Genomic DNA, 23397 nt, shown 5'->3' on the forward strand with positions numbered 1-23397 from the left:
ACTTTCACGAGGCTGCAACGCGGGCGGGAGGGCCCCCAGTCCAGGGCTAGATCCTGGCCGAAGGAAGGGGACCGTCAGACGCTTGACCGGATTACCTGGTCTGACCCGGGGTCTTGGAAGGGCACGGGACGACACCTAGCCTTGTGTCGAGGGAAGGCCTTCCTTTCTCCCTCTGCTTTAAATGTGGTCCTTGTGACTTCAGACCATCACTGCAGATACAACAGTATTTTCTACAATGGCCATGTACTCTCCGCACAGCGAGGGTGTCTAGAACTGAACATAGAACGTATGCATTCAAAGAGCGTCCGTTTTGGCGGAGCAGTCACCTTGGAGGGACCACGCCGTTCGTCTCACCGCCCCTGATCAGCATATTTAGGGGAGGGCGGTGGTGTACTCCACGGGGACCTGCTTTCTGAACCTTCTTACCAGGCATAGAACTGTCTTGTTAAGTATCCACGTCTTTCTCTATTGGTCACAAATCAGATTTAATTTCAGTTCACGTTTATTGAGCAAGCTGGGCATTTTCCTTGCGCTTTATCCGTACAACAGCCATGTGAAATAGGGGTTACAATCCTCATCTCACAAACGATTTATAATCGAGGCTGCCACCTGATGTACCCGAAGTCCTCCACTTTCATTCGTTCTTCATTAAGTGTCTGCTATCGACTGGGATGCACTAGTTCGCGACTCAGTTTCTGCCTTAAATTCAGTCTAGGGATGAAGGCAGAAATTTAAATACCCCAAACTCCAAACACTCCAGCTTTGCAAAAGCACAAAGCATTTGGGGAGTGGAGGTGGGAAGAAGGTGGAGTGCTGCTGACTCCAGGCACTAGGAGGTTTATGCAAAAGCCTAAAGGCAGGAAGACAGAGGGCTAATGGAAGTAAAGTAGTTAAGACTAGAATGAAGACCTCCGGTTATAGAGGTAGGCAGGTTCATATTAGGTACATTTTATTTGAAATTATCCTAAGGGCAACAGTGAGAAGGGTAATTTTAGAACTGGAAGTAGGGAGTGGCAAGATTTTTTAAAAATAATGGCTAGAGTGGAGAAGGGGTTGTAGAGGGACAAAATGGAAGTTGGGAGACAGTAGGCCAGTGCAGTATCATCTAGGCTGTCCATTCCACCTCCTAAAGGCTCCCCTGAACCAGTCCTAAAAATCTCTAAATACCAAACCAAGGTCTCTCATTCCTACTGCCATGACACTGGTATAGGCAATCATCTATTCCTTACAGCAGGAGTAGGCAAACTTTTTCTCTAAGGGCCAGATAGCAAATATTTTAAGCTTTGCAGGCCAGATGATTGTGTCTCAACTGCTCAACCTCAGAGACTGAAGGCAGCCAGACAATCAATAAACGAGTGCACCCGTGTTCCAAACAAACTTTATTTGTGGACATTAAAATTAGAATTTCATATTTTTACATATCACAAAATATTCTTTTGTTTCAAGTATTTAAACATTAAAAAAAAAAAACATTCTATTCCTAGCTTATAAGCCACTGAAAAACAGGGTGTGTGATCTGACCTGCCAACCATATTTTGCTGACCCTTCACTTTAGAGCACTGCTGTGGCCTCCTAGCCACTCTCTATTTCTTTCTTTAATGTTCACCACCACAACATCCAGAGTGTTCTTCTGAAAATGTCTCTCTGATCATGACAGTCTTAATACTACAACCCTTAGGTTTGTCCAAATTCCTTATTGTGCTTTATAGGACCGTGTAGGACTTCTCCAAACTTAACCTCTGACACTTGTTTCACATTCCTCGTTCAACCTTCCAGGTGATCTTTTAGCCACTGCTTCCTTTGAGCTATCACATACTATTCCCTCTACATATAACTCTTCCGTTCTCCCTTCTTCTCTTTTTCCTGCTTAACACTTCATCCTTTGGGTCTTGCCTCAGATGTTACTGTGTTAGGAGACCCTCCTATCCTAACACACTGTGTTGCATTACTTAAATCTTCCTCTCCTCAGACTGAGTTCCTGAAGCATCTGGACTGGTACCCGACACATGGTACGTTAATAATTTTGTTTTGTGAATAACATGGTATAGAGAATGGACAGGAGAAGGTACTGGCACCAGAGAGGTGGTCTGGGCAACTGTGCCAGTAACACCCAGTGAAAAAGGCTTGCAGCAATAATGCGTATGGACGGAATAGGCGGATTCTAGAACTGCTATTCATGTGTTCCAGCTCCAGGTAACTTTTGACTGTTGAAAAGAAAATGTTTTCTCAAAAGGCAGGTCTGCCAATACTGGGGACATTTAAAAGTGTGCCCTATGGGTTTGAGGCCTTTTTCCCAAGGTGGAGTTACAAAGACATGTAGAACAATGGGAGCAGCACCTCTGTAAGTAAATGAGCAATCTTCCCTATGTAACTGCTTTGAAGGGATGGCTTCCCAAACAGAAATAACAATTCTGTAACATTTGTCTTTAAAATGTTACTTAAGGAGCCCCAGAGTGGCTCAGTAGGTTAAGCCTCTGCCTCTGGCTCAGGTCATGATCTCAGGATCCTGGGATCTAGGCCCACTCTCTGCTCAACAGGGAGCTTGTCTCCCCCGCCCCCCCCCCCCCCCCCCCCCGGCCTCCGCCTGCCTCTCTGCCTACTTGTGAGCTCTCTGTCAAATAAAATAAATAAAAATCTTTAAAATGTTACTTAAAAGTATCATTACTTACTTATCCGATTATTTCATTAAGCTCTCTCTTCATGCTCACTGAGCATAAAGATGAGTTATTTAAGAAACTAGTTTCCTTGTAGCCGCCTCCATACCGCTGCAGAGATGGCACGGAAGCACTAGAGGATAAGTAGCTCCTGTCAAAATTCAACCCCTGTGCCAAGGTGGCAGCTGTCCACTCCAGTTTCGCTAGCCCCTGCTACCCTGCCCAGTGTGGTGAGCACAGTTTAGACAACTCCAGGGCTACCCTTAAGTGACTTGAAAGGCAAGGTTCATTCCATCAGTCTCCTTTGCAAACTAATGTTCACCTTGTCGTCCATCTCTAACAGACTCTGGCCCAAGAGCAGAGTTCCTTTTCCTAGAAAGCCCCCGATCTGTCAATACTTACCTCAAATATTACCTCTTCCTTTCATGCTACTCTTCCCCCCACCCCAGCATACCATTCATTGTACATACCATTCATGCAACAATTATTTCTTGAACACATACTAGGTACTAGATACTTACCTTTTCTAGGTGCTGGGGGACATAGCAACAAAGCAAAACAGAAAACAAAACAACACAACCGAATTTCCTGCCATCGTAAGCGCTCACATTCTAATACCATGCTGAACTGAAATGTACCCATCTCCCGTCACAAGCCCAATCCTACTCATCTTGCGGCTCCTGTGCCCAGGACAGAGACTGGCCGAGAATGCAGGTGCCAAGTGTAACTGAATTCAACTGAATGGCCCATCGTAAGAACGTCAGTCCAGGATCTGAGCTGCTCGTCCTCCCTCCTCTCGCTCTATAGTTCCACCTTGTCTAGTTAAAGATTTCCCCTCCACTAGGTCAGTTTTTTCTTCACTTTGTCCCTCCACCCTGTTTACTTAGCTAGAGAGAGTTGCAGATATCTATATTGTAGAGCCCTTGTACATTTCACCAGCTCCTTGTACCCCAAAACACTGAAATGGCACTTAAAAAAAAAGATTTTATTTATTTATTTGACACAGAGAGAGAGAGAGAGATCACAAGTAGGCAGAGAGCCCAACGTGGGGCTCGATCCCAGGACCCTGAGATCATGACCTGAGCCGAAGGCAGAGGATTAACCCACTGAGTCACACAGGCGCCCCTGAAATGGCACTTTTAACCAGGTTCTCTTCTGTCACAGAATTCAGCTCTGTGCTACCTCTGCCACTGCCTGGAGTTATAAGTCATCCCTGCCCAGGAGCCGAGAGAAAAAAAGTAGGAATGGCATAGAAATGCCCTCATGAAAGGAACACCATGGAACTCTCTTTACCTCTTGAACATAATGCTCAGTGGGATCTTTCAATATTGAGCTATGTCCTTTCAAGATAAGCATTTTCCAGGCATGTTACTGTTTACCAGTAACCGTCATATCCATTTGCTTATCTGACCTTTTCAACAATGCTATGAAGTAGATAGGTATTATTATTCCCACTTTACAGATGAGAAGACTGAGGCTCTGAAAGGGGACGAGAACTTCTCAAAACCTCCACTTTTTAAAAAATGACCCCAGATTGAAACCTAGATTTTTGAGTAAATTATTCTCACTTCATTGTGATTGAGACACATTCTACCAAATGGCCTCTGATCCAAAAATATCCCAAGTTAGTGACCCTTTCCTCAAAGGCTCTAGAACCAACCACACTGAACCTACTGGGGACATCCTTGGAATAAATTGTGCTTAAAGCCCTGGGGCTTTGCCTTCTTTGCCCAGTCAACTGGAGCCCAAGAGGGGACTACTACAATTGCTTGCAAGCCTGAGGCATCACCTAACCACGGTGATGATTTGGCTCTGGTCCATGCTAGCCTCTGGTGAGACCCAGTCCTTCTGGCTGAAGCTAAGGCGTGAGGAGACAGGCTATCATTACAACCATTTAAAAACAACACATATACCAAAACAAAAGAAAACTTTATTTACAATTGAAAACTTAAACAGAAAATCTTGGGTTCTGAATCTGTGACACTTCCAAGGTCTCTTGATCAAAAAGGGCCGCAGCGGCAGGGAAGCAAACACAGGGGCCAATCCGGATTATCTTACTCAAGAGCGTCACCCAGAGCAAGGAAGGCCCACAATGGCAGAGAGGTGAAGGTCTGTTAGGGATGGAAGAGATAAGCAGCTCAGAGGCACTGGAAGGGGACATTCCATGAGAGACAACACTCTTAGCTCTTCTCTACACTCCTAACCTGCTTTTCCCAAAAGAGCAGAACTGGTCTCACTCTTGCCCTCCATCAGACCTTTGGTTCCCCAGCATAAAGTTGAGAAGTATACTACACAAGAACAAAAAGAAAGAAACTAACATTTATGGCCACACATATCATCTCATCTATTTACCATTCACAAATTCTCTGCGGTATATATTATCTGTAATCAAGCAAAAGAGGAAACTAGGGTCCCAAGGGGTTTAATGGCTTGATAAGGCTTCCTGGTCTACTTGGCTCCAAAGTCTGTGTGCTTTTTGCCAGACTTCGATGGCTCTCTGTGGAGCTCTAGAACAAAGAGCAATCCTTCCTCCTTACAGGTTTTGGTTCCAGTGCTATAGAGAAAGTAAAGTCCACACCCTCTGTTTATGGCCTTGGTAGTTAGTGTTACTTAATGAACGGAGTGAGTACACTCAGAAACTACTCTGTCTCCCTCCCCCTACACATGGCCATGTCCCTTTCCCTCCAGGGGACAAAGAGTCCTGGTGTCATACTGCAGGCTCAGGCTTAGAAGTTTAATCCTGGACCCCCAAGCAGAATATAAAGAACTGCATAAATGCACTTTATAAGTTCCATGGTGCCCCAGGACCCAAGCTCTCTCCTAGACCAGGCACTGTGTTAGTCAGCATGGTCCCGGCCTCAAGGTGTTCTGTCTAGAGAAAACCAGGCCAACACATCTGTGATATGCTATGTTAATTGCTGTATACAGAAATGAACCAAGTACTGGGGGAGCACCCAGCAAGGCACCGCTGACTGTCCCAGACCTAAACCTAGGAGGAGATGAAGGGACCAGGGAGCAATTCAGACTGATGTTAGCCACGTGCTCTGGGAGCAGCTGGGTGCAACTAGGATCAGTTAAATATGTAGATACAGTACGTATTTCTATCATGAGATACACGCTCAATATGGAAAATTCAAGCACATACGGGACAATAGAAATGGGGGGACAAAAAACTCTTGCTATCTCTATACTACACAAGTAACCATTACTAACAGTTGGCTGTACTTCACTATAGTAACTTCTGAAATAGTTATTCAAATGTACTAAATATTGACTTTGTCACTTAACGCACCCTAAAAATCTGCTGATACATACAGATCTACCCTTTTTTTTTTTTTATAAGGCTATGTGGTATTTCACCAACTGGCGTACATCAACGTGTGTGAGACCTGATTAAGACGCTAGGTGCTCTGCCTTTGTACTGGATGGGACTGGAATGAAGCCATTCTCCCCTCCCCTCCCTTTTTAGCTGGCAGGCCTTCTCTCTTTCAGGGCAGGGCACAACAGTGTCACACAGCCAGCAGGCATGCAAATATTTGCCACCAAGTCTCTGGCGCTCCCTACACCTGTATTTTCACGTGGAAACTTGTCTCTCGCCTGGCCTGCTGCAGTGGACACCTCACTGACCTCAGCTTCTCCTCCACATTGCTGACAGAGTCCTCTATGGAATAAGAAAATTCAATTACAGTGTTTTCCTGCTCAAAATCCTCCAGTGGCTCCTGCTGGCCTGGCTTTTTTTGGAGGGCCGGACTAGGCTCCCTTTTGACAATTTCTGGAGTCCGATGAACTCTCACCCCAGGGGAAAAAAATGTGCCTACTGCCCGAAGCCCACTCTCAGGATAACACATGAGTATCTCAGCCTGCGCTGGTTCTCCCAGCTGGCCCTGGCCTCCTCCAGCCTTACCTCTTACCCTTTGCTAATATGGAATTAAGTGCAGTTTCCCTTACACTTCCTGCTGTGTCCTGCTTTTGCTCATGCTGTTCCCTCTGCATGGAATGCCCTCCCATTTTAGCCACCTGAGAAGTTCTCTTCGTTCACATACTTAGCCATAGCATCCTCTCTTCTGTAGTCCCCTCAGACTGCTCCAGGCGCTCCAGCTTTCCTCACTGTTCTGAAGCCTCCAGTCCAGGGCTTTACTGTGCTGCCATGGCCAGTCTCCCCAGAGACTGAGTTCCTTAAGGCAGGAACTGGGCTTTTTAAATTTGCAGCTGCCTATGCTGCACAGGACTCATCTTATTCCAACAGAGCATAGTTGTGGAAGGAATGAAGGATTGGTCCCTGTGCCATCAACATGTCCCATCATCTTCCTCTATAGGAATATATCACGTCTACGGGTAATCCCAGAATGGGAGACAGTGCTTCCTATAAAGCTCAGTCATTCCCACAGCACCTTCACCACCGTTTTAGCCACCATCCACAGGCACAATTTTTAACCTAATCACCATATGACCTTTAATAATGCCTCACTATAAAATGGTGTGTCGCACTAATTACGTATTTTTTCTAAGATGCAATGTTAAAGGATACTCATCACAGTACTGCCTACAGCAGTGTGAACCTTGTTTCTCTGGTAAGAAGCATCTGAGATGCTTGTTACAGACATAGCTATCCTGGATCCTACCTCAAACTCACTCAAACTCTCCAGGGAAGGGATCTGGGAATTAGTTGCTTTAACAAATACTCCCAAGTGATTGGCTTCTTTGGGGAAATTTGGGAAACAATGATAGAAGAAAGCAACCTACTGCTTGCTACAGGTACCAGGCTTGGGGATAACTGGAGGAGCAGCAATTCAGACTAGCTGGGCTGCCAGAGCTCAGAGCCACTCCCTTTTCCAAGAGACTCTGAAGCTTTCCAAACAGAAGCTCCACCAGCCCCCAAGTGGTTGTAAGTAGCAAAGAACCTGATCCAGATTACAGCAGGAGAATCCTGAGGGCCAAGGTTCACTTCTGGATACCTAACCAAATGCATCATAAAAAGCTTTCACAGGACCCACTGAGATAAAACCATGGTCTCTACATTGAGAGTTGTACAGAAAACTTCCTGTTCACTAAAACCAAAGTCAGGGCCTAAGGCAAAACCAGAAAAAGTTCTAGAAGTGCTTCCTGGGAGGTAGAGCTGATCATGTCACTGAGCTGTCTTCTATCTCCTTCCCGTCTTCTTCTATTTCCAGTGCCTAGACACAAGGCCTCCCGTGCGTCATTAGGTGATATCTTGATTTGAATGAAGCAGATTCCTGCGGGACCAGTGCCACCAAGAGAGGATCACCTTCTGGGTCTTTTCTGATCAGAATATGGTGGCCTTTCGATTAAAAAGCAGGCTCTGTTATTCCACTACAGCCTTGCATTAGCATCTGCTGAGTGCTGGTTAGAAATGCAAGATGTCTGGCCCCATCCGGACCCACTGAGCCAGAATCAGCATTTTAATAAGATCTCCTGGTGATTCATACGTGCATTAAAGTTTGAGAATACTGCCCAATAGGGTCTGAAAACAGCATTTATATTAGCTGTTAGCCATCATCCTGCCCTGAACAACCTGAGGGATCTGAAACACTCCCATAGGAATTAAAGATGCTTGTAACTTTACAGCTGGCAAGAAAAATTATGGGATGATACTCTGCTCCCCAGGGAATTAATCTCCACTTTTCCTTACTTTCTCCCAAATCACATTACTGAGAAACCCAAAGTGGGGACACTTTACGTCAGACTGCCACCTAGATTCCCTAACACCTTAAAACTTATGATAAAGATTTTTTTGGTAAGTTAAATGAGATAATTCAAGTTCTTAACTCAATATTTGAGCACAAGAAGTATGCAATAAACAGCTGCCATTATGATACTGCCTCTAAGTATTAGCTATGAAAGATTCAGTTCCGAGCAAGTCACGGGTAGGAGACTGAATTGGAAGTACCACACTTATATTGAATTAAAATTAAATAAAAAATTTAGTCCCTCAGTCACGTCAGCCACATATTTCAAGTGCTCAACTGGCACCATGTGGCTGGAGCTGCATGATGGACAACACAGATATTGAACATTTCCACCATCATAGGAAGGAATTTCTATTGGACAGTTCTGGTCTAAGAAGCCTCTGGAACGTCAAATGGCCCTTGTGGAATTTGTTCTGCTTGGGTTGCAGGCTGAGAAGAGAGGCTTCCATGGGGGCAAAGGTTTACTTTGCCCTTTGCTAATAAGAGATGAGGAAGGGACGGTTGTAATCACCACCGTCAGGAATCAAGCCCTCGACAAGGATTTCCATTAACTTTCTAGAAGGGACTCAGAAAAATACAGGAAAGCCCCAATTGAAAAATTTCTTAAACACTGTTCTTTTTTTATCTCTGTCTTCTGGTAGTGATCAGTGGTCAGTCCTTAGAAGGAAAAGGACCTAGTAGCTCAACTCAGGTTCAGCAAGGAGAAGGAGGGAAATGCTAGCCACTACTGAAGGAGGAGAACAGGCTGAGCCCTAGGGATCTCCTAGGCAGGAAAGAAAGCTCAGGGTGTCAACTGTGCCTCAGAAGGGACTATTTGGCTGGAGAAGAGAGAGGACCACGTGCAGCTTCTAGCACACACTTGTGCATGCCCGCCTCTGCATTTGCTCATGCCAGTTCTCTGCCTAAAATGCCTGACATTCTCTTTCTCTATTAACTCATGTAATAAATTTTTGATGAATGCCTGTAAGTGCCAGATGCTATGAACACAGAGTAAGTCACAGATAGAGGTATATACAGTTCATAAATGGTCTGGCATTTGACTAGATCTCCATTCAGAAAAAAAGGCAGAGAGGGGCGCCTGGGTGGCTCAGTCGTTAAGTGTCTGCCTTCAGCTCAGGTCATGATCCCAGGGTCCTGGGATTCAGCCCTGCACATGGTTCTCTGCTTGGCGGGAAGCCTGCTTCTCCCTCTCCCACTCCCTCTGCTTGTGTTCCCTCTCTCACTGTATCTCTCTTTGTCCAACAAATTAATAAAATATTTTAAAAAAAAGAAAAGAAAAAAAAGAAAAAAAAGGCAGAGAAAAGAAAAATAGATTCTATGTAATTTTAAAGTATATAAGTAAAACCATAGAAATATTAAAAAAATACAAAAGACGTTATGATCTGAGATACTAAGGACCTTCCTAAAACAAGATAAAACCACAAAAGCCGTAAGAGAAAAGACTGATAATTTTGACCTCATCAAAATTTAGAGTTTCTGTTTAACAAAGGATATCACCAAAGTTAAGATAAGCAACACAATGTCAGTTTTCGCTTAAAATGTGTTCTGGACAAAACAGTCACAACATTTAACTGTTCAAATCGTCAGAGAAGGATAACATAAGCTATATGCTAAAAACACAGCATACTGTCAGTTTGTTTTCATATGAAGTAGTTTTATGTGATGGAAGAGGAAGTCTTCAAGACATCTGCCAAATGGAAAACAAATGAACAAAATAGTATGATGACATTTAGGAAAAACAAAACCTCCTAAAATAAGATAGGCATAGGAAAGGCCCTGATGGTCATACATCAAACCGAAAGCAGTTACCTCCTCGGACAGAAGTGGGATTGGATGGGGAGGACAGGCAATGACAAGGACTTGGAACTGTTTCCTTGAGATTATATTATGTTATTTTTAAGATTAAAAACAACCAAATAAAATATGTGAACCTTCACTGAATTTTTCTTTTTTTAGAGCTATTAAAGTTACTATGTGGACAGCTGGGGAAGTTGGAACACGTATATTAAATAGTATTACTGTGGTCATGTAGGATGCTATTTTTAGGAGTTCTCTGCTGAAGTATTTAGGGGTAAAGTGTCAAGAAGTCTTCAACTTTCAAATGGGAAAGAAATAAAATGATGGAAGGAATGAAGGTAAAAAGGAGGGAAAGAAGGGGAGCAGGAGAGAGGAGAGGGAAGAAGGGAGAGAAAAAACCAATGTCAAAGTAAAATGGTAACACAAGAATATTAATCATTGGTAAACCTGGGCAAAAGGGAAATGGGTGTTCAGTATACTTTTCTTTCAAGTTTTCTGCAGGTTTGAGAATTAGAAAGAAGGAAGGAAGGAAGGAAGGAAGGGAGGGAGGGAGGGAGGGAGAGAGAGAAAAACAAGGCAAAAGGCACCACCACCCCACACCTAGCTGAAGTGATCAATTTCTCCCTTGAACTCTGATAACATTTAGCAAGGTCAGTTATATTACTAGTGATCACCTCTGAGAATGTGTCTTATTCCCTTTAAGCTCCTGAAAGACAGAGGAAGGGGAGGAAGGGGAGGAAGTTAGCCGGTGCAGGCTGGGAAATGGGTTGCGTTCACTTATGAGTCTGGCAGATACAAAGTCAGGCCCTGGAAATGAGCATCACTTCCTTTTTTTTTTTTTAGATTTTACTTATTTATTTGAGAGAGAGAGCAAGCACAGAGGGAGAGTGAAAGGAAAAAGCAGACTCTCCACTGAGCAGGGAGCCCAACTCGGGGCTCAATCCCAGAACCCTGGGATCATGACCTGAGCCGAAGGCAGAAGCTTAACTGACAGAGCCCCCCAGGCACACCGAGCATCAGTTCCAATGAAAGAGGCACCACGGCTGTGTCTCCCAGCCGCCCAGCCTGCTCCCAGCCTGGAGTCGCCCAGGGGTGGAGCCAGGTCCTGCCAGCAGGGGCACAGGAAAGAACTAGAGTCTGACAGTGCTGTGAGACCGCTCACTGGCTTTCAGGTTGATACTTTGTAGACCACAAAGTGGTAGAAAAGTTAAATGCCCTAATAAACCTTTCTCTTCTGATCCTTACAAGGAGCCTAAGAAAGCTATTGTCCCCATTTGACAGATAAGGAAACGGGCTCAGAAAAGGGAAGTGATATCCCCAAGGTCACACAGACAGGAAATAGGGCTCAATCCCATGTTTTCAAGTCTATAGTTCCTTCCGCTAGACCATGCTGTCTTCACTGGTGACTCCTAACCAAGAGAAGAAAGGCACACGTACCTGATCAGTCTTGCTCTCGACTACATCTCCCCACACTGTGAGATCACCACAGGCAGCTTGGGCTTATTGTTGGGGCCTGTGGGAACATTCTAGGAGAGAAAGCACAGTGGAGATTCATCGGCTCAGACACACACACTCACCAAACACAGAGCGATGGCTGCCAGCCCCTGTGCTAAGGACTGAGGACTCAGGGACTGAAATGTTAACAGTCCATGTCCTAGCTGAAGGGTAAAGATAATCCAGATCAAAGAGAAAATGTCCAACATTTAAAAAAAATCAAACCTATGATATGAAACAATGCAGTAAATTATAAGACAGAGTTGACACAACAGAGCAGAGGAAGCAACCACTGCTTAAACAGGGGACACTTGAGCTGGGCCTTGGAGGATGAATGGGATCCTACCGGAAGGAAAAGTAGAAGAGCATTCCAGTAGAGGAAATAGCACGGGCAAATGCTCAGAGGCAGGAATGTGTATGGTATATTCCCAGGAGAGCTAGTAGCCTGACGAGACTGGAATACGGACGCAGCAGTGGCAGAAGGGGCTATGGAGACATAGCGGGGCCCAGGTCATGAAGGACCTTGGATTCAGTGCTGAGTAAGATTTTATCAAGTAGGTAAAGGGGCCACCAGAAGCCAAACCTCAGTGAGCACCAGAGGGGCAAACTTCAGGCCAGAAAAATGTGGTGGGGGGGGGGGGGCTTAGACTCCTCGTTCTTTCTGAGGGAGCCCAAGTAACTGGAGGCAGTAAAGACAGGGCCTAACACTCTCATGTTACTAGACCAGAATGGGCAAGATAGAGGAAATCAAAACAGGACTCACCTCGATCTTTCGCATCACTAGAAGTCCATCAATGATTTTTCCTGTAGGAAGAGTATGAACTAGACTTTATTATTCTCATTGCATAGCACTTTCCAGCTTCCAATGTCCACTCTTAGCCAGCATCTCCCTGGAATCTCATACTACCATCAGAAAATTGAGATTTGATGGAAGTGAAATGATTTGCCCAAGGTCAGAGATAAGAAGGAGTCACGGACAGGTTTGGGCAATTGCAAAGCCCTACTATACCGTGCTCCCTCTGTGTGGCATTCCTTAAGTGACACCATCCGGGTTTCCCTCCCAGACATACAGATCACCCCAGTGGTTACACACTACATCAGATAGTCCCTCCATCCTTCCCTCTAGCATTCTAACCACAAGTTCTCCCCATCTCCCACCACTTCCACTTTCCCAGAGCAGTTACATCAGTCAAGCACTCTTGGGACTAGAGTCTGAGGACTGCCTCCTTTAGAAGTCCCACTCTGTGTGAACGGGGCCAGGACTCTGGGACAGGAAGAGGACTCACCAAACACTACATGTTTCCCATCCAGCCAATCACATTTGGAGCAGGTGATGAAGAACTGACAGCCATTTGTACTGGGACCGCTGTTTGCCTGACAGAAACCAAGTACACCTTTAGTGAGTCTTCCTGGCCATGCTAGTCAGAGGGCAAGATTCCCAAAAGAGGGGCATCTGGGTGGCTCAGTCAGTTAAGCGTCTGCCTTCAGCTCAGGTCATGATCCCAAGGTCCCAGGATCGAGCCCCACATTAGGCTCCCTGCTCAGTGGAGAGCCTGCTCCTCCCTCTCCCTCTATCTGCTGCTCCCCGTGCTTCTGCTCTCTTTCTCTATCTCTGACAAATAAATAAAATTGTAAAGAAAAAAAAAAAAAGATTCCCCAAAGAGCCTGTAGCCCTGATTCCTTTCTTTCAGCAAACCTTACTAACTACTATAAGCCAGGTCCTAAGCTAGGATCCAAAGATACAGAGAGAAACAGGATACATAATCACTGGCCTCAAGGAGCTAGATCCTTGAATGAATGTACAGTTCTCCAGAAGCCTGGATTTTTAAAATGGGAACAATTGTTCGCAGGGACTGATCTGCTGTATTTAATCCGACGCTGGTTATACCTGCATTACAGTTACAAGTTAGGTACGCTGGAGAAAAAGCCTGTTGCCTGTGCCATAAGCTCTTTTGACTGAATGGCTTTGTACTGCGCCATAACAAAGGTAATGAAAGACCGTACGGAGGTGTGAAAAGTCGCTACGCTAGCGCCACGCTAGGAAAAGACGCTATTTAATCAATGGTGCTTGCTTTTTACAGCTATACCCCAAAACCTGTATTACTGAATTTTACAGGAAGAAGTTTTTGTTTTATTTTTTTAAGATTTTATTTATTTATTTGACAGACAGAGATCACAAGCAGGCAGAGGCAGGCAGAGAGAGAGGAAGGGAAGCGGACTCCCCGCTGAGCAGGGAGCCCGATGCGGGGCTCGATCCCAGGCCCCTGGGATCATGACCGGAGCTGAAGGCAGAGGCTTTCACCCACTGAGTCAGCCAGGCGTGCCCCAAGAAGTTATTTTTTTTTTTTTAAGAAGTTATTTTTTTTAAATTGAGAATCTGAAAGTCTCTAGCCCTATCCCATCTCTTCCCTTGAAATTGTTTCTACATCATCACATTTCACAATGCATTACAAAAGAACAGGCTATGATTATGATGCACAGAAAGGCACGGAGCAGATACCGATGAATGACGAAAAGATCGTCAGCATGATAGCTAACCTCTACTGGCCAGTTGCTTGACAAACACCACAGGAGGGTTAATGCCTTTTAATCCTCTCAACATCCTTTTGAGATAGGTATAAATGAGAACACTGAGGCCTAGAAAGGTGATGTGACCAAACCAAGGTCACACGGTCATGAGGTCATCGTCTGGCTTCAGAGCTTACTCTTTTTTTTTTTTTTAAAGATTTTATTTGTTTATTTGACAGACAGAGATCCCAAGTAGGCAGAGAGGCAGGCAGTGGAGGTTTGGGGAGCAGGCTCCCTGCTGAGCAGAGAGCCCGATGTAGGGCTCGATCCCAGGACCCTGAGATCATGACCTGAGTCGAAGGCAGAGGCTTAACCCACTGAGCCACCCAGGCACCCCAGAGCTTACTCTTGAAAGCAGTTAGCTGTACTGCTTTGTAAGGAGAGATTTGACTTTCTTATGAAGTGTACTTTTGTACTTTTTATGCTGAGACCCCAAAACTGGCTTTAATATGCTAAATTCAGGCTTTTGTACATCAGCAAGTCCAAGTCACCTTTCAGTAGCACTGCCTTGCAACAGTGTCTGTCTCTGTGGACGCTTTATCGCATACTTCCCTTGTTTTGGAAAAAAGGAGTCGACCATGGGAAACTGAGAGTACTATTAAAAGCACAGGTCTCATACGATAACCATGACTGAGGCAGGACTGGAAATTATGAGACGGATTGACAGCAGTAATAGGATGCTACATGGATTTAAATCAGTTGGTTCTGTGTTGGGCTGTGCAGGAACAAACGTGTGCATGAAATACATTCATAGCACTGTCCAGGGGAACGCTCACTGCCTCACCAGAGATTTTGTGTTATACTTAGAAATGCCCCACGTAAGATGAGGCTACTTGTGGGTTTTGTGCATGTACTTATGAACAACTCCTACCCGAAAGGAAGGGAATGCCTAAGCCAGTCAGAGGAGGCACATGCTGTGGAATGAGGCACAGACATCCGGGGGCTCCCAATTCTTTGCTTCCTTCTTTTGACCAGTCAATCAAGCAATCACTCAATCTCCCTTGCGGCTGGTGCAGGGACACTGATAGCAAGCAGACAGGCAGAACAGTCATATACATTTTTATGGCTCAAGGGGCACTCTCTGCCCTCAGGCCCTCAGTTTGCTCATTCTCTTGAGGCAGTACAGCTCACTACTTTCAAGAGTAAGCTCTGGAGCCAGACGATGGCCTCGTGATCGTGTGACCTCGGTTTGGTCACATCACGTCCCTAGGCCTCAGTGTTCTCATTTGTACCTATCTCAAAGGGATGTTGAGTAGATTAAAAGGAATTAACCCTCCTATGGTGTTTGTCGAGCAATTGGCCAGTAGAGGTTAGCAATCACGCTGATGATCGAAATTTCCGTCATTCATCGGTATCTGCTCCGTTCCTTTCTGTTATCAGGTAGTAGGGCTTGGACACCCCTGTGGCCCAGTCCCTGCCCTTGAGGAACTTAGGATTTAGGGGAGGATGGAAACAAAAACAACTGTGCCACACAATCTGTGACTGCACAGCTTCACCAGCGTCAGCCTGAGGGAGCAGAGACCAACGTTTCATTCCATTTTCCTGACTCCTCCACAGATGGCATGCCCCTAGAAGGATCTAGCCCTCCTGGCGAAGATCCAAGCCCACCTGAGCTCACCTGCAGCATTTACTCCTGCGCTTGCCCAGCCTGGCTCTCCGAAAAGGGGGCTTACACACTGTTTGCTGGGCAGGTCTCACTCAATTCTCACGGCAGCCTCCTGACGGGCTTCTTTTACCTCCACCTCTCTATTCCCATCTGCCACTCACACCGCAGCCGGGGGCTTTTCTCTAAATCACAAAGTTGATCGACCCTGCTCAAAAAAGCATCCAGCTCACCATAACCTGTACTTCACCATAACCTCTAATTCTGGCATTTGAAGCCCTTGCCTTGAGACCCACTCTTCTCTCTAGTGTTTCTACTGGCCCTTCCCTTCCTTACTCACATCCTATGTCCTCATCCTTCCTCACCCTCTGTTCCTTGACCATGCCACCCTCCTCCGTGAAGTCGTGCCTGACCCCTCGGAATGACGCCTCTCATTCCATGGGGCACCCCATGGACTTTTACATACGCTGAGGGGCCCTTACCTCAATAGACGGTGGTGTGACTACCCTACGCTGGGCTTGTCAGTTTGCATGTGTGATTCCTCCACTAGATGTTAAGTGTCACAAGGGCAGGGATCAGGTCTATATCCCTGTACCCTACCCTGAGGCCTGAAACAGAGTGGGTGTTGGCAAACCTTCACATGATGAATGCCTGCGTAGATAAGTGGAAGGGTAGGCAAGCAGGGCAGAGTGTGTGCCTGTAAACATAGGGTCTGGGGAGGGAGAATGGGGGCACTGCCAGGGAAATGGGTAATGAGGGGAGGTAGGTAGGGGATTGGAGAGTGAGAGGGAGGCAGGATGGGATGAGTAAAAAAAAGGAGGGCAGGATGAATAAGAGGAAGATGGGGGAGTGAGCACGCAGGAGAGTGAGCATGAGTGGGGCAGATGAGAGGTTTAAGTGGGGGCAGGTGGGGGCTGAGAAAGGAGTGAGGTATGGGAGCAGGTCTAGTAGAAAGGAGAGCCGGTCCAAAGGAGCAGGAGCAGTCAGTGGGCCCAGAGGGGGACAAGCCAGGTGGCAGCATGAGTGGATAGGTGCGGGGGGAATCCTGATGGATGGAGCGCTGAAAGCACAACTGGCCACACTCTGAGCAACAGGGCTGGATGCTGAGCACGTTTCCCCGCTCAAACAGAGGTAAGAAAACACACATCAGAGTTCAACTCTGGCTCCCCAGACTGCTAGGGGCCCAGCTCAACAAAATCAAAGCCAACTGAAGAAGGAGGTGTGTGTGTGGCAGAGGTGAGTCCTGGGACAAGCAAGAGAAGTAAAGAATTTGCTTCCATCCTAAGAGATGACAATGGGCCTCAAGAGGGGCCCAGAACCTGGGGAATACGAATGTAACCCAAAACCTTGACTGGATCTTACTTACCATGGAAAGCAGGCCTGGAGCTGAGTGTCTGAGTTTAAAATTTTCATCTGCAAATGGCCCCCGGTAAATACTGGCAACTCCGGTACCATCTCCCTGAGCAGAAAAAAAGGAAGTGTTGACAAGTTTTGAGTGCTGCCCCTCCTCCCCCATCCTGGAACCCAGAGGAGGGATGCTGCCGCACCACAACCAACTTTTTAAGGTGCACTCTTACGCTTGAAGGTCACTTTGCCAATCACACCTCTCGGACCCTATCTTATAATCAAAGCCAGCAGCATCCTAGGCAACCTGCAGCCCACGCACTGGCCAGGGCAACGCACAGGTTCAGTAAAATAGGTGACAGCTGGGCCTCTAGAAAGCTCAGTTAAGACACAGGCAGAGTAGGGAATGACAGTACAATGATCACATACATAATCCTTGCCACTCCCAAAGACTCTCATGCCCGTTGGCATATAGAATTATCCAATTAACTGACCACTATCCCTGCTCCAAGCTATGCAAGTGGATAGGCTCTTGGAAGCCTCGTCTGTGCAGATATCACCCTCTTGACCAAAGCTGATTGGTCCAAGAGAGGATGCGCAACTAATGGAGTTCCTTCTCTGGGAATTGTGAAGCAGGACTGATGCTCTCTTTGAGGTTGAAGTTATCATGTGAGCCTGGAAGCTGCCAGAGACCATCGTCTGGTCTGAGAAGAGAAAGAGAAGGCAACACACTTGCATAGAAAGCACTAGAGAAACAGAAAGAAAGGACTGCCTTGGTTCTATGTGGCCTACTAGTTCCTAGTTTGTTTCTTCCTTTGGATTTCATGAGACGCCTTATCATAAATCCCCAATTTCTGCTTAAACTAGCTTTATTAGCATTATCTCTTCACGCTTCCAGTAACCACATGGAATAAGCACTATTATTGTCCTCGTTTTCCAGGTAAGCCAACTGAAGTCAGGGTGATAAAGCAACTTGGCTACAGCCATATTTGTAGTACCTTAAACAGAATACCTGAGAGGGTGTCAAAAGACCAATCTCTTCCAGCCAGTTAGTAAAGAGAAAGGATATTGGGTGCATGGCAGAAAGGGAAAGCACTGATGTAGGCCAGAATCAAGGGGCCCTTATTGGGACAAAGATTACCAAAGACAATTAACATAAGCCAGACAAGGAAAAAAACTGTCAAAATCAAACTTTTATTTGATTACAAATTAATAAAACCAAACTCTGTGTAGAGGAAAGATCTGGATGTGAGTTCTGGATCAATCCTTTATGAGCTGGAAAAGTCACTTTGCACTGCTGAGCCTCCCTTCTCTCAGCTACCAAGTGAAGATGAAATCACCAGCTCTTTACACCACTGCCAGGAAGACCCAATCAGAAAAGACCTTGCAATTGATATGGCACTATAGTAAATGTGAGCTATTATATCTTTTTTTTTTTTTTAAGAATTTATTTATTTATTTGACAGACAGAGATCACAAGTAGGCAGAGAGGCAGGCAGAGAGAGGAGGAAGCAGGCTCCCTGCTGAGCAGAGAGCCTGATGCAGGGCTTGATCCCAGGATTCTGGGATCATGACCTGAGCTGAAGGCAGAGGCTTTAACCCACTGAGCCACCCAGGCGCCCAGAGCTATTATATCTTTAATTCCACACAAATACCTACGTACATACTGAAGAAGAGAAAAACAAGTTCACTTCCAATTTCCCAATAAACCTGGGGGACAGATCACTTCTTGCATCCTTTGCTATGATTTCATTATTTATTGCTCTCCAGGAACCAGAGTAGGGAAAATGACAAAATTAATTTTCGGAGCAAACAACAGAAAGCGACTTAAAATTAATTGAATAGGAGCACCTGGGTGGCTCACTTGGTTAAGCATCTGCCCTCAGGTCAGGTCATGATACCAGGGTCCTGGTGTAATGTCCCAGTTTTACAACGTAACACACATGAAACAAACCATATCTAAAAGCCTGGTTTGACCTAAAATCTGCCACTTTGTAACTTTACCCAGACAGGAAATAGGTCTTTAAAAACTCCTAAGAGTTAAGCTGAATAAATATACACATGAAGGAGAAAGAACATTTCTCAGATTCAAGAAAATAGCAATTTGTTTTAACCAAATGGTATTAATAAGAAAGACCACCATGCACATGCATGCAAGTGGTTGGCTAAGGAAAAAAGTAGGTCTAAGAAGAGATATGGTTTATTCAGCACCCTCCAAGGCCAGAGAAGGAGAAGAGGCTTAGTATGAAAGACACATACAGTCTAGTCACAAGAAATTTGTACTTCACAGTGAAGAATTATTCTACTGGGCTCTGTTAGTAAATAGAGGAAATATCTCTCCAGAACCATCTGCCTCTGTTGCTCTGATTCTTTGCCCACTAATTGATTTCTGGTGAAAAATGCAACTTTCCTGGGGCGCCTGGGTGGCTCAGTGGGTTAAAGCCTCTGCCTTCGGCTCAGGTCATGGTCTTGGGGTCCTGGGATCAAGCCCCGCATTGGGATCTCTGCTCAGCAGGGAGCCTGCTTCCCTTCCTCTCTCTCTCTCCCTGCCTCTCTGCCTACTTGTGATCTCTGTCTGTCAAATAAATAAATAAAATCTTAAAAAAAAATGCAACTTTTCAGGCACTGTGATACCAGAGGTAGAAGGGAATTAGAGCATAAGCACTGAGCTCCATGAAAAAGAACTACTGCCATTTAGGAAAAAAAAAATTCATCTGATGTCTACCCAAGTGTTATGTGACTAACTAGTTTGTATCTCTCAAGGATCATCTATAGGTATGCTGGGAAAGTTCAGTTTCTGGCTCTAAAAGGCTGAAATTTGGAAGTCGTGACTCGAAGTGCTAATGTCTTCATCTAGTTGTATAAAGAGTAGTAGCAAGTAACTCTAAAGGACATTCCTATCACCACCCCCCACTCCTTCAGAAAACTTCGCTACTGTTGCGAGCCTTAGGACTGAGTCCTGTAGTAGAAGTAGTAGTAGCAGCAATAACAAAAAACAATATTCCTAAAGGGCTTTGATAGTAAAGAAATAGTACTTACATTAACAAAATCCCCACCCTGAATCATGAAATCCTTTATGACCCTGAAACAAAGAATAAAGGATCCTGAGAGAAGGTTCTGTCATTTAGAAAAACATTGCTTTAGTCATTATACTTTAGATTAACATTGATTTAAAAATAAAATGTTTATCACCCTGGCTTTTAATAAGCCTTCAAATCGATTGTTGAGTTCACAAAAACATTCCTTCTCAAGATCTAGGAATCGTCCCATGGTTTTACTTCCCACTAAAGAGATGAATCCCCAAAGGAAGTAATTCTAAAAGCCTGCAGGATGGCTTGCCAAGGCCTTACCTGTGGAAGGTGCTCCCTTTGTAGCCTATCGGAACCCCATCTTTTCTATAACCAAAAAGAAAGACACTTGGAATGATGATAGGTAATCAGAGGCCTGTCCAGTTTACCACCCACTAGAGCCAAGGAACTCTCCTAAAGATGGTCGGGAGAAGAGAAATAAAGAAGGCAAATGAACTGAAGATATTGGGGTATTACCTTCTATTACTGTCACCAGCAATCATTCAAGGCCTGCTGATGGTTCCCCAAAACCCCACCGCAGCCCCAGGACACCCTTGAGGAGCAAGCAGAGAAATCGACCATGTCTGACACTGACCTGAATTCTCCAGTGCAGAACTGCCTTAAAGGGAAAAGAGTGAACGAATCAGTTACCATGGCATCACAGCTGAGGGCATTCCTACTCGGGTGGGGATGGGGGGAGCACAGACATTAGCGCCAGAAAGCCCACCAAAGGGCCAGCCGACGTCCAGACACCTAAGCATACAAATTAACAAAATTGATATGGGAAGAGTAAAAACGGTGACTATTCAGAGCGCTACAGAGAAGACTCCGATCTCAAGGGCAATGAGTGGACAGACAGAGGCAGGCAGAGGATAACGTCTACCGGTTCCAGCTTCTGGTTCGGTTAACCCAGCAGAGCTGTAACATCTCCTTACCTAAAATTCTCGGCCGTCTTAGGCACAACGTCCGCAAAGAGCTCGATCTTCATGCGGCCAACTTCCTGCAAGCGGCGAGAGATGGTCAGAATACCCGGTCCAAGACCATGAAGGCCTCGACGAGCAGGAACTGGAGCGGTTGACCCCTCTTCGCCCCCATGCCACTCGGTCTCTACCACCTCCACCTCCACAGCCTCTCCTTCCCCGCCGTCCCGTCCCTCCCGCTGCGCGGCGCTAGAATGGGCAAGACTTCTCCCCCTCCCGTGCCCGTGCCCCTGCCCCGCAGGTCGGTAGGTTCTGGACCAGTTTCGTTTCCTGGATTCTCCAGTCCGCTATCCCTGGGTGGGTGAGATCTTCCCGGCTGGTCCCGTGCAGTATCCCTTCGGCGCCGTGGCTGCATGGACCTCACCTGGCCGCCAATGCTGACATCAAAGAACACCACGGGATTGACAGGGCTTGAATTTGCCACCGCCATGGCTGCGACCCGGAAGCAGAAGACCGAGGCGTGGGTTCCGGCGAACCTAATCCCCTGCTTCGCGGGTTTGTGCGCCGGCGCAGGCGCACGACGCAACCAAGGCCAGGCCCCGCCTCCCGGAAATCCCGCCCCGCCCCGGCTGCCAAGAGCTCTGTACCTCCCGTGCCGAAACCGGGCGTTGTGGCAGTACGTGGGACCAGGACCTCTGAGCCATCCTACGTGCGACCGGTCTGATCCCTGCCCATTAGTCTGTGAGCCCCACGAAGGTACTTGGAATAGCCTGGTATATGTAGACCTTCGGTTAAGTCAGTACACCAGAATTTTAGTTCTAGTTCTGCCACAAGCTTCCACTCTTGCCACCTACAATTCATTCCTGTAGAGCGGCTAGAGCTTTTTAAATAAATCTGCTTATAAATCATCCGTGGCTTCCCATATTTAGAATAAAATCCAATTCCTTACATACAAAGACCTACATTACATTATCTGGCCACACATATCTGGCCTCATCCGGTATCACCCTCCATTATGATTCTCTGGTTTTTCTGTCCCTTGAGGTCATGGAGATTGATACTCTCTTTAGAGTCTTGGTACCAACTGTTAACAGTCTTTAATACTCTTCTAGATCTTAATGAAGGTAGGGAGTGCTCCTTGTAGCTCAGGGCTCAGCTCAGCGGTCACTCAACCTAAAGCAGCCCACAGTCACTCCTCTAGATGCATCACTGGTTTATTTTCCTCATGCCACTCACCATCCAAAATTATATGGTCTGTCACCCCGCCTATGTGTCCCTGTTGCACACACATATCTACCTTCCAACCTAATAGCATATTAACTCCAGAAAAGCAGAAACCGTCTTCACAGGTGTAGCTCTAATGCCTACTATTGAATAGCCCATAGTAGGGATTCAATAAATAGATTCAATGAACTGAGTGAAAGAAGGTGACCTTGGGCAAGATTTGGAGTCAGAGCATGTATCTGTTATCATAGCTATTATGTCCTATATCCATTGATCATCCCTTCTGGGTCAGTCATCTGAGGAAGTAAGGGTTACATATAAAAATTCAATATCTCAACTCACAGTGTCTTTTTAATTTTTGGTTACTTTTCCTTTTCTCTTGGTCTCCTCTATCTCCAGTTGAAGAGGAAGAAGAAAGAGGAGGAGAATAAGGATGCAAAGAAAGAACAGCAGAAATCACCCTTTAGTATAGCTTATAGCAACTATTTCAAAATAAATTTTTTGAATTGATTAAATATCCAATGTTGATGAGGTTGTGGAAAAGCCAGTACAAAGTGCCAGTGAAAATAAATGATGATACCTAGCATTTCTTAAGTAGCTACTAAGTTCTAAATATACATTTCATTTCATTCATATAGTCCTCACAACTATATGGGACAGGAACGACTACTGTGCCCATTTTATGGATCAAGAAGTTTAAAGAGGCTGACTATAGGAGCACCTGGGTGGCTCAGTTGGTTAAGCATCCCACTCAGTCTCAGCTCAGGTCTTGATTACAGGGTTGTGAAAGCCCCACACTGGGCTCCATGCTGGGCGTGGAGCCTACTTATAAAGAAAAAGAAAAGAAAAGAAAAAAATAAAGAGGTTGACTATGGAAACATCATGTTGATTTTTTTTTTAAAGCAACACAAGTGAAATACCAAACTATATAACCTTTGTATCCTCCAACCCAATTATGCCAATTGTTTCTGGAATAACTCAAGAGAAAAAGAAGAGCTACATTCACAAAGACTTTCA

General features: G+C 45.6%; 1 protein-coding gene across 3 annotated transcripts; it reads right to left on the minus strand.

The window, feature by feature from the left end:
• Positions 1-4564: 4564 nt before the first annotated feature.
• On the minus strand, positions 4565-21740 carry PPIH (peptidylprolyl isomerase H). Of its 3 annotated transcripts, none has more exons than XM_047724135.1 (10): positions 21581-21740; positions 21172-21236; positions 20832-20912; positions 20519-20563; positions 20208-20250; positions 17191-17283; positions 12940-13027; positions 12417-12457; positions 11597-11685; positions 4565-4765 (listed from the first exon to the last, which is right to left on the minus strand). In XM_047724135.1, the coding sequence occupies exons 1-9, from the start codon at positions 21644-21646 to the stop codon at positions 11617-11619; spliced, it is 591 nt and encodes a 196-aa protein (XP_047580091.1). In that variant the 5' UTR covers positions 21647-21740; the 3' UTR covers positions 4565-4765; positions 11597-11616. The 3 variants fall into 3 exon arrangements, with proteins under 3 accessions (XP_047580091.1, XP_047580092.1, XP_047580090.1); XM_047724136.1 differs by having other exon boundaries at positions 20832-20855; positions 21581-21739; XM_047724134.1 differs by lacking the exon at positions 4565-4765 and adding an exon at positions 9826-10049 and having other exon boundaries at positions 21581-21737.
• Between the last annotated feature and the right edge of the window lie 1657 nt (positions 21741-23397).

Source organism: Lutra lutra, chromosome 4 (genome assembly GCF_902655055.1).
Source record: "Lutra lutra chromosome 4, mLutLut1.2, whole genome shotgun sequence".
Lineage (NCBI taxonomy): Eukaryota > Metazoa > Chordata > Mammalia > Carnivora > Mustelidae > Lutra > Lutra lutra.